The sequence below is a fragment of the Muscardinus avellanarius genome (assembly GCF_963383645.1).
Source record: "Muscardinus avellanarius genome assembly, chromosome: 10".
In the NCBI taxonomy this organism is placed as follows: Eukaryota; Metazoa; Chordata; class Mammalia; order Rodentia; family Gliridae; genus Muscardinus; species Muscardinus avellanarius.
Window position 1 is genome coordinate 111,308,848 of NC_137796.1, and position 11,157 is coordinate 111,320,004.

General features: G+C 59.5%; 1 protein-coding gene across 1 annotated transcript; it reads right to left on the bottom strand.

Annotated features, from left to right (window-relative positions):
* Nucleotides 1-6,139: 6,139 nt before the first annotated feature.
* Nucleotides 6,140-9,915, bottom strand: PRSS22 (serine protease 22; the record flags this gene model as incomplete). Its single annotated transcript, XM_080703991.1, has 6 exons — nucleotides 6,140-6,376; nucleotides 6,777-6,934; nucleotides 8,554-8,831; nucleotides 8,950-9,121; nucleotides 9,353-9,379; nucleotides 9,834-9,915. The coding sequence occupies 6 exons, from the start codon at nucleotides 9,913-9,915 to the stop codon at nucleotides 6,140-6,142; spliced, it is 954 nt and encodes a 317-aa protein (XP_080560117.1).
* Nucleotides 9,916-11,157: the final 1,242 nt, after the last annotated feature.

Below are 11,157 nucleotides of genomic sequence, written 5' to 3' on the forward strand. Positions count from 1 at the left end.
AGAGGCAAATGTGCTATATCTGGGTAACAAAAAGGAGCTATACCAAAGCCATTTATATAGTACTTCTATCCTTAAATGTACAGAATACAATACGACACTAATTCTCAAAAACCTCCCTCCAGTTAAGTCCTTACAAGATGATGTAAAATCAGACCAGTCATTCTTGAGATTTTACAAGTTCAGGATCCTCAGATACTATAAAAAGCGGGAATTCCTGTTCCAGATCTGGAGGCTCTGAGTCCTTATCAAAATCCTACAAAGTTGACCGTGGTGGCGCACGCTTGTAATACCAGCATTCAGAAGGCAGAGAACGGAGGATCACAGTTTGTGGGCAGCCTCAGCTACTTAGTGAGGCCTTCCGCAACTTAGTGAGACCCTGTTTCAAAAATAAAAAGACATGAGCCGGGCGTGGTGGCGCACGCTTGTAATCCCTGCGCTTGGGAGGTGGAGACAGGAGGATCGCGCAGGTTCGAAGCCAGCCATGCGCGCTGGCTTAGGAGACCCTGTTTCCAAATAAAAAATGTAAAAATAGGTCTGGGAGTGTAGCCCGGAGGTAGAAGGGCTTCCAGGAACCCCAGTACCACCAAAATAAATAAATAAATAAATAAATAAATAAATAAATAAATAAATATAAAAAGACATGGCCAGACCCCCAGAGAAACCGGGGCCCGGATCACAAGGCCCTCGGCCCCAGGTGGGGGTCAGACGGGGCACGCCGGACCCCCTGAGAAACCAGGGCCCGGGTTGCAGGACTCTGGGCCCCAGGCAGAGTTGTGTGGAGCACGCCAGACCCCTGGAGAAACAGGGGCCCAGGTCGCAAGGCCCTGGGCCCTGGGCGGGGGTCGCATGGGGCACGCCAGACCCCCTGAGGAGCCAGGGCCCGGGTGACAGGACTCTGGGCCCAGGGTGGAGTCGTGCTGGGCACGCCGGACCCCCTGAGAAAACAGGGCCGGGTCGCAGGGCCCTGGGCCGCGGGCGGGATCGCACGAGATACACCGGACCCCCGGAAGAACTGGGGCCCAGGCCGCAGGACCCTGGGGCCCAGGCAGGGGTCGCATGGGGCACACAGGACCCCCGGAAGAACCGGGCCCGGGCAACAGTGCTACTGAGTGCCTGATCCCACAACCTCCTCAAACCACACATACTGTCTTTTCTTATTTAAAAAAAAAAAAAAGGAAAAGAAAAAGAAAAAGAAAAAAGAAAAGAAAAGAAAAATATCGGAGAGGGGTCAAGAAGGCCGTGGCGGATGCCAGGATACTGGAGATGCAGACAAAACTTATCCAAATGAACTAGAACTTTTAGAAAAATTCCCCGCGAAGGAGGACTGCTTCTCTACATTCTTAAGAATCCTGGACATCACCTGTAAGGAGAGAGTTTAGCGGAGACGTAGGAGGAAGGCGGTGTTGGAAGCAGTCGCCGTGATGGCAGTGGAGACTTGTATTCAGGAGAGGTAGAAATCTGATCCTACCAACCTTATTTTTTGGAGAAATTACACCAAACATCAATTGCTACTGTCGCACATGCTTAGGAACACTGGACAACATTAAGAGTGAAAAAAGAGCTTGGGAAAGATTTGAAATGGTGGAGGCAGTGGCAATGGCAGTGGGCAGTACTCAGGGGAGGCAGAGATCTGATGCATTACACCTGGAACATTTGAAGTAATGACCCCAGAGGCAGAATGCTACCACCATACACCCTCGGGAACATGGGACAACCTGCTGAGGGGTTAGGCTGGTGCCGGGGCCAGCAAGGCTGGGATTGGAGCCTGCCATGAGGCAAGGCCGGTGCTGGGGCCTCCGAGGGGATAGGCCAGTGCCAGGGCCAGTGGCTTGCATCGGAGCCTGCCGTGAGGCAAGGCCGCTACTGAGGCCTCTGAGGCTGGAATTGGAGCCTGCCGAGGGGTTAGGCCGGTGCCGGGGCCAGCGAGCCCAGGAGTGGAGCCTGCCGTGAGGCAAGGCTCATGCTGGGGCCCTTGAGGCCTGGATTGGAGCCTGCCGAGGGGTAAGTCCAGTGCCGGGGCCAGCGAGGCCAGGATTGGAGCCTACCGTGAGGCACGGCTGCTACTAAGGTCTCCGAGGCCAGGATTGGAGCCTGTTGAGAGGGTAGGCCAGTGCCGGGGCCAGTGAGTCCGGGAGCAGAGCCTGCCATGAGGCAAGGCTGGTGCTGGGGTCTCCGAGGCCTGGATTGGAGCCTGCCAAGGATTAGGCCGGTGCCAGGGCCAGTGAGGCCGGGAGTGGAGCCTGCTGTGAGGCACGGCCACTACTAAGGCCTCTGAGGCTGGGATTGGAGCCTGCCGAGAGGGTAGGCTGGTGCCGGGGCCAGTGAGGCCGGGATTGGAGCCTGCCATGAGGCAAGGCTGGTGCTGGGGCCTCTGAGGCCGGGATCGGAGCCTGCCGAGGGGTTAGGCCGGTGCCAGGGCCAGTGAGTCCGGGAGCAGAGCCTGCCGTGAGGCAAGGCTGGTGCTGGGGCCTCCAAGGCCAGGATTGGAGCCTGCCAAGGGGTAGGCCAGTGCCGGGGCCAGCAGCCGGCATTGGAGCCTGCTTTGAGGCAAGGCCACTACTGAGGTGTCCGAGGCGGGGATCGGAGCCTGCCGAGGTGTTAGGCCAGTGCCGGGACCAGCGAGGCTGGGATCAGAGCCTGCCATGAGGCAAGGCCGGTGCTGGGGCCTCCGAGGCCAGGATAGGAGACTATTGAGGGGTTAGGCCGGTGCCAGGGTCAGTGAGGCTGGGATGGAGCCTGCCTTGAGGCAAGACCAGTGCTGGGGCTGCCAAGGCCGGGATCGGAGCCAGCTGAGGGGTTAGGCCAGTGCGGGGGCCAGCGAGGCCAGAATCGGGGCCTTCCATGAGACAAGGCTGCTGCTTGAGCCAGCGAGGTCTGGATCAGTCCACCGGGTAGCCAGGCCACCACTGGGGCCGTAAAGAGTGGGATCGGTACTTGTAATGTGGCATGCACAGAGAAATATCGCAGAAAAAAAAAAAAACAGATGCTTCCCCTAATCAGCAATAACTAGGAGGAAAGGGGCAACAGGAAGAGGTCGAGTTATAGAAGGGCCCTATAGCGAAGCAATTAAGGTGACCAATCAGAGGGTATGGGATAGGGGAGGATGGAACCTCTTTAAAACTCAGGAGGTACATAAACAAATGTATCAGAGTTAATCACCAAACAAGCATGGGATGGAGGGAGGTAGGGAATGGGATGGGGAGTGGATGAGGGCTAATTGGATGATGTGTGCTTGTATATCCTCTCAAGTCTTGTATTCCAATGTGATGTATGATTACAACACACCAATAAAAATAAATTTAAATAAAATAAAATAAGTAAAAAATAAAAAGACATAAAAAATAGGGCTCGAGTTGTAGCTCAAAGGTACAATGTCTCTGGGTTCCATCCCCAGTGTCACACACACACACACACACACACACACTCACACACACACTCACACACACACACACAATCCTACAGACAAAAATCCTGTTTAAGTAGTAAGGATAGGGACGTGGACCACACTCAGCAGGGTGTACACGCCGCCGTGCCCCCTGAGGGAAGGCTCCCTGGGGTCGGACCCTGCAGAGGCTGGAGCAAGCCCCCTTGGGCAGGGGTCCCTGGAAGTCCCACTCCACAGTCCCGCCCAGCCCTCCGGCTGCGGGGCCCCAGGGGGCCGACTTCCTCACTCAGTGAAACCCCTTACCCAGCAACCGCCATTGACAGGTGACGTCCCTGCCCCAGGAGACAGTTGTGGGTATCCCCTTCTCAGTCAGGAGGGGGCAGGATGGTGAGAAACCAGCAGGCCCGGGGGAAATGGTCAGGGAACTCAGAGTGGACACGCAAGCCAAGGAGACAGAGGCAGAGAGGGAGTGAGGTGGGAGAGGAGGGGAAGGGGCGGTGGTGGGCGAGGAGGGGAAGGGGCAGTGGTGGGAGAGAGGGCACTGGGGCCCAGGGGAGGGCTGAGCGAGGGCCAGCTCCGGAACCTGGGATGCGGAAGTCACTCATCACTCCCGCCCTGGCTGCTTCCCCAACCAGCAGGAGGCCCATTTGCACCTTGTTTGTTTTTTAATAAAAACAACCCCACGGCCTTTATTGTTTCCTGATAATAACATAAAGGTAATCAAAACAATATGAGTAATTATTTTTGAACTGTACTACCAACAAAGGACACATAGACACACCTGCACAGCCTTCTCAAAGACATGTCGCGTCTAGCCAGATGGTGGCCCACACCTGTCATGCCAGTGTGTGGGTGGCTGAGACGGGAGGATTGTAGGTTCAAGGCCTGCCTCAGCAACTTAGTGAGACCCTGTTTCAAAAATATAAAGGGGCCGGGCGTGGTGGCTCACGCTTGTAATCCCTGTGCTTGGGAGGCGGAGACAGGAGGATCGCGCAGGTTCGAAGCCAGCTGCGCTGGCTTAAGAGACCCTGTTTCCAAATAAAATATAAAAATATAGGTCAAAAAAATAAAATAAAACAAATAAAAAGGGCCAGGGGTGGAGCTCAGAGGTGGAGCACCTCTGGGTTCAATCTCAATCCCCAGCACACACAAAACAGATGTCACCCTCCATCCTTCCTAACTGGAAACGTGTGTGTGTGTGTGTGTTGCTAGGATTGGACCTGGGAGTGTTCCTCCTCGGAGCTATATCCCCAGCTCTATTTTCTTTTTCTTTTCTTTTCTTTTCTCTTCTTTTTTTGCAGTACTGGGGATGGAACCCAGGGGCATTCTACCTCGGAGCTACACCCCCAGGGCTATTTTTAATTCTTTATTTTGAAACAGGATCTCACTAAGTTGTGGAGGGCCTAAGTAGCTGAGGCTGTCTGAACCACCATCCTCCGGTCTCAGCCTCCCAAATGCTGGGATTACAAGCGTGTGTCACCATGCCTGGCTTTCTGTTATATTTTTTATATTTATTTATTTATTTATTTATTTATTTATTTATTTGTGGTACTGGGGGTGGAACCCAGAGGCTTTCTACCTCTGGGCTATACTCCCAGACCTTTTTTATATTTTATTTGGAAACAGGGTCTCACTAAGTTGCTGGAAGCCTCACTGAGTAGCTGAGGCTGGCTTCGAACCCATGCGATCCTCCTGTCTCAGTCTCCCAAGCGCGGGAATTACAGGCGTGCGCCACTACCCTCCGGCTATATTTTTTATTTTGAAACAGGGTCTTGCTAAGTTGCTGAGAACCTCACTGAATTGCCGAGGCAGACCTTGAAACTGCGATCCTCCTGTCCGAGCCTCCCAAGGACTGGATTTACTGGCGTTCACCACCACGCCAGCTCTAGTTGGGAGCGTTTTGTAGAACAGGAAGACCATCTCTCTTCAGCATGTTGGACCTGGTTGTTCTCTGGACTTTGTCTTGGGTGAGACTCCCACCTGCACCACCGGGTGGGGAGGTGGGGGTGGCGGGCAGCCTGGGCACCATGGAGGGGACACGCAGTCCCCTGTGGAGGGGACAGGGAATGAGCCAGGGGGCCATGGGCAGGCTGGAAGCCACACAGCCATGCCCAGAGGAAGGGAGGTGACTCAGCGAGGGGCCCCAGAGGCCGCTTCCCGCCGGGCAGGAATGTATGCCAACAGTTGGAGTCAGGGTGTGAATCAGCAGGAGGCCTCTGGGCCAGACCAGGAGACCAGGCTCTCTGAAGACCTGGACCCCCCCCAAGCTCAGCCCTGGCGGACTGAGGCTCCCCAGCCCACCCCCATGGGCCCCAGTGGAGAGGGTCCCGGGCTGTAGAGGGGTCAGGATGTTAAACCCCAGGTGGAAGCCAGGGGCCGCCTGGAGCCCCCTACGGCCAGGGCAACCTAAGGCTTCACACCTGCCTCCCCCATTTTAACCTCACCTGGGCCCTTTACTTCCCAAAGTCTCATGCATCGGGGAAAAAAAAGAACTGGAGAATAAATAATTTATTGAAATTCATCGAGGAATAAATATGCGAGCGGGTTACAAATAACAGTAAAAATCATGAACACATATATACAAAAGGCGCCTTTGGTCGGGGGCGGAGCCTGGCGCGGTGGGCGTGTCGGGGGCGTGGCCCCGGCGGCCCCGCGCCGGCCGCGGGCGCCCCCTAGAGGTAGACGGCTTATTTACAACGCAGGCGGCAGAGGCTCCCGCGAGTCTCGGAATCCCAGCCCGCGAGTGCGGGGGCCCTAGGCCAGCGGAGCTGCGCCGGATCCTTCGCCCTTCGCCCGGCCGGCCCCACCGCCCCAGGAGCGCCCGCGGAACTGCGCCCCCTGCACGATCCTCTCCACCCAGGAACGGTGGGCGGCGAGGCTAGTGTAGACGCCGGGCCGGTTGCGCTCCGCGCAGCCCTCGCCCCAGCTGATGATGCCGGCCAGCAGCCAGGCGCCCTCGACCCGGCACATCAGGGGGCCCCCGGAGTCGCCCTGCGGAGGAGGAGAGGTTGGGGACCCGTCCGCGCCCGGCCTCCCGCCTGGAGGCGGCAGGACCCCACCCACCACCCGGGCGGGCCCCAGGAACGCAGGCTCCCCGGCGCTGGCAGGGAGAAGCACTGCGGCCCACGCGCCTTGCCCGTCGCCCTGTGGCCTCATTTCTCTTTCTCGAGCAAGAAAACTGAGGGGCGACGGTAGGGAAGCAGTGATTGGCGGGCCTCACGCGGGAGGAGCCCAGGGCTGACCTGGGGCGGGGCCCGGGCGGCGGGGCGGGGCCAATGCGGCGGGGCGGGGCCAGTGCTGTGGGCGGGGCCAATGCGGCAGGGCGGGGCCAGTGCTGTGGGCGGGGCCGGGGCGGGGCGGCGCTGAGGGCGGGTCTGCGTGGGGCGCTCACCAGGCAGGCGTCCCGCTCCCCTTCCAGGTAGCCGGCGCACATCATGTCCTCAGTGATGGCCTCCTGCCCCACGCCGCGCCAGTACAGGCGGCTGCAGATGTCCGAGTGGATGATGGGCACCTTCAGCTTCTGCAGGGTCTGGGGGTACGGCAGCGGCACTGGGGAGCAGAGGAGAGAGTCGGCGGCCCTCCCTCCCACTCGGGAGGCGAGGTCTCCAGAGGCCATTCCCTGGAGCTCGTGCCTCTGGACCTCCCAGCCCCAGCGCCAGCCTGCAGCTCAGAGTCTTCTACTGCTTGTTTCTGGTTGCAGGGTTTCGTGGTGGTGGAATGGCCAGCACTAGCTACACCCCTAGTCCCACTAAGCTCTACACCTAGTCCTGTGCTTCGCATCTTTTCTTTCTTTCTTTTTCTTTTTTTACCGGAGGTTGAGCCTAGGGAATTCTACCTCCGAGCTATACCCCCAGTCCTATATTTTTATTCTATATTTTGAAACAGGGTCACACTTAGTTACGGAGGGCCTCACTCAGTAGCTGAGGCTGTCCGCGAACCTGTGATCCTCCTGTCTTAGCCTCCCAAGTACTGGGATTACAAGCGTGCGCCACCACGCCCAGCATGCCCAGCCCTTTTATTTATTTATTTATTTTTATTTTTTTGCACTACTGAGGCTTGAACCCAGGGGCATTCTACCTCCCAGCTACATCCCCAGCCCTATTTTTTATTCTTTTTTTGAAACAGGGTCTCACTAAATTGTGAAGGGCCTCATTAAGTAGCTGAGGCTGGCTGCAAACCTCTCTTAGACTCCCAAGTACTGGGATTACACGCATGTGTCACCAAGCCCAGCTCTATTTATTTTACTAAGTTGCTGAGGCCTTGCTGAGTCGCTGAGGCTGGCCTCAAACCTGCAATCTCCCTGTCTCAGACTGCCAAGTACTGGGATTACAGGTGTGCACCACTGGGCCCCAATTCTGCACCTTGAGTAAGCTCTCTGAGGCCCATACGCTGGCTCTGGTGGGTCCATCTCAGGCACCCTTTTGGCCAGTGTAAGGGCAACCAGAGTTCACTAGATGTCCCTCCGTGCACATCGCCAGGGCCTGAGGAGGCCCTCCACCTGCCTGGGGTTGGTCTACAGCCCGTGGGGAGGCTGCACCCTCATATGCCGGCCTGGCGTCATCTCTCTGAACTCTTCTGGACTCTGGCTAGGGTTCCCTTTTCCTTCAACTTTGCACTGCCCTAGTATGTCTCCCCCTCCAACTCTGCCTTCCGGGTCTCCATTTCTCCTCCCATCTCTCCTTCCTGCCTGTGTGATTCTTTTTCTTGGCCTGGGCTCAGTCTGCCTGTCTCCTGTCATCTGGCTTCCTCTGGTTTCTCCTCTGCCCCTTCATTTATTTCCTCCAGACCTGCTTTGGAAATTATATTTTAGGATGAGGGCGATGCCTTTCCTCCAGGCAACTTTGCCTGCAATTGCGGCATTCTGCCACCAGGGGCGCCCGCCCGGCTGGGAATCCCAGGACTGTTTCACTGCCTTCCTGAATCCCTCTGGGCTCTTGCCCTTTCCTGACGTTCCCATAGCAACAAAAAGCTTTGTTAACCGGGCTGCTGCCTCCAAACATACCCAGAGATACCTCTCAACTAGAAATGAGCTGGAATTGGCCACTGGGATTTCGGTGACTTCACATGTCTGGTAGGCAGCCCATCTTTTCTGGGCCCTTACCCCTACTATTCATGGTGTCTGTGTCTCGAGTGTCCACCACCCTCTGTCCCCGGGGTGGGGGGCGCACCTCCTTCACTGATGCTCCCCCAGCCAGCGATCCAGCAGTTGGTGCGTGGAGGGAAGTCCACGGAAGAATCAGGCAGGCAGATGGGCAGGACGCGCTCTGAGAACTGGATGGGGTGCTCGAGGCGCACCAGGGCGATGTCCGCACGGTCCCCCTCCTTCCAGGAGTACCTGGGGTGGGGCAGCGCCCAGGCTATCCCCACCTTCTGGGAGCGAGGGCCCGGGTTCTCCAGCTGCCAGGCCCCCAGCAGTACTGAGAACAGGGACGGCCTGTTGAGATGGCTGGAAAGAGGGAGAGGGCGTCAGGGGAAGGCGAGGCCGTGGAGGCAGGACGAGGGTCTCTACTGGACAGAGAGAGACCTGCGTCCTGGGGCCTCGGGACGACGCCTGGTCCACGTACCCCTTGAAGCAGTGGGCGGCGGTGACCACCCAGCGGCTGGTGAGCAGGGAGCCCGCGCAGTGGTGGGTGCCGTTCTTCTGGATGCTCACGACCCACGGCCACTCGGCGTCCGCGCTGTCCTGGCCACCCACGACCCGGTTCAGCTGCTGCGGCTTCCCACAGTCGGGGGACGCTGGTGGGGGAGGGCAGAGCACTCGGCCTGTGCCCACTGGCCTCCCCACGGCCTCGCCCGCCAGGCCCCGCCCACGCCAGCTCCCCATGCGCCTTCCTCCCTGCCTTGCCCTGAGCTGACCTCGCCTCTGCCCCCCAGACCTCCTCCTCCCTGCCCACCATCTTTCCCGTTCTCTGCCCTCCGCCTCGATCTCCCCCCTTCGCTCCCCCACAGGGCACGGCTCACACTCACCGAGAATCCTGGCGGCACTGAGGGTGGCTGAGGACAAGAGGGGGTGTCAGTGTGGGACACGTGTCCAGAGCCCGGCAGGGAGGGAGCCCAGTCCTCACCAGCGGGCTCCTCCAGCTCCAGGAAGGCAGACCCAGGCCCTCACCCCAAAACACCTCCACCTCCCGCCCAGGCTGGAGAGGACCCACAGGCCTGGGTGCCACCGCGCCCCGTGGAGGCTGGGACGGGCTGCCCTGGGCCCCGTAGAGCTGGCAGAGGAGCCACGGTCATGGGAGGAGGGAGGAGATTCGGGGAGGGGGATGGTGCTGGTGGGCTTCGGACACCTAGGGGAAGCGCCAAGCTCCTGCTGTGCCGAGCTTTTCACTTGGTCCTCATGGCTCTGGGAGGAGAGGGTGCCAGGGGAGGCTCAGGTGCCAGCAGGACCTGCAGAAGGTGCGACGGGGAGGAGGTGGCCCACGGGGAGCAGCAGGTCCTCAGGACTCACCTGTGAAGGCCAGGAGCAGCAGAGAGCCCAGGGCCCCGCGGCAGCCCCCACCCAGAGCCTGGGGACGTCTGGAAACCACCATGGCCCTGGGGTGGAGGCCAGCCCGTGGCCTCAAGGGACCGAGGGCTGTTGCTGGCGGGACCGGCGGGCGGCGGGCAGTGGCAGTGTGTAGGGTTCCCCGCAGGTCGCCCCAGGTTTTATCCTGGGAGGTGGAATGCTGCTGGACCAGTCCCCCAGGTGGCTCAGTCTGGGACATCCAGGCTGTGGGTCACGAGAAGGTGGGGCCGTGGGGAGGCCGTGGGGAGGAAGTCCCCGTTACTGGGGCTGGGGGCTGGCTGGGGCTGGGCCAGCTCTAGGCCTGTGTGGGCTCTGGAGGGGCGGGGCAGGGATCTGGGCCCAAGCCTGGGCTGGGATTGACCTGGACTGTCCAGGCAGGGAAGGTCCCACGACACTGGGGAAAGGCCAGGATCTAGAGTGGCTGAACTTGGGAACAAGGGTGTTGGGGTCCCAGGAACTTCGTCCAGGACTGGCAAGGGTAGAGCCAGTCCCGTAACGGCTCCTACCTCCAGAGCCAGAGCAGCCATGACGCAGCCTCAGCCCAACCCCGTGCCCTGGAATCCCGTTAGCCCGCTTCCCAGAAAGCCATGACTCAGGCCCCAGTGGCAGCTGTTGGCAGAGCTGTCCCTGTCTGTCCCAGGGATGCCTCCCTGTTTCCCTGTCACTGGGATGCCTGGAAGGGCTCTTCTCACCTGGACTCCCGGGAAGGGGAGGGGTGGGGCGGCCACCGGGCAGGCCCACCCAGCTCCCAGAGGCCTGTGGCTGGGCAGGCGAGCCAGGCTTGGGGCACACCAGCCCTGAGCCCACGCGAAGCAGTGCCCATCACCGCCTCGGGATCCCGTGCTGGGACCCCCCCCCCCAAGCAGGTCCCCGTTCAGGCAGCTAGGGTCACACTGCAGGCAGGACTTAGTGGGGGGGCCCTGTCCCCCACCCAGACGCACAGAGCGCACGGCTCTCTATCCCGGGATTCTGGGTGTCACCAGGGAAGAACGCCCCTGCAGAGCAGCCGAGGTGGGGCCCCTTCCTCTGGGTCCCCAAGCAGCAGAAACTCCACGGGGGCTCACATCCTCCCCTGCACCCTGCCCTGGGGGTCACCCTTGCTGGGCCCCACACTCCTCCAGCCGCCCCCTCTGAAACCAAGCTGGCTGAACTCCCCGCTCACAGACAGACATGTGGGGGCTCTGCTGCCTGCCAGGCCTCATGCTGGGCTGCAGTGAGCTGTCTGGGGGGACAGCCCTGCAGTGGGACAGGGCAGTGGCACGACCCT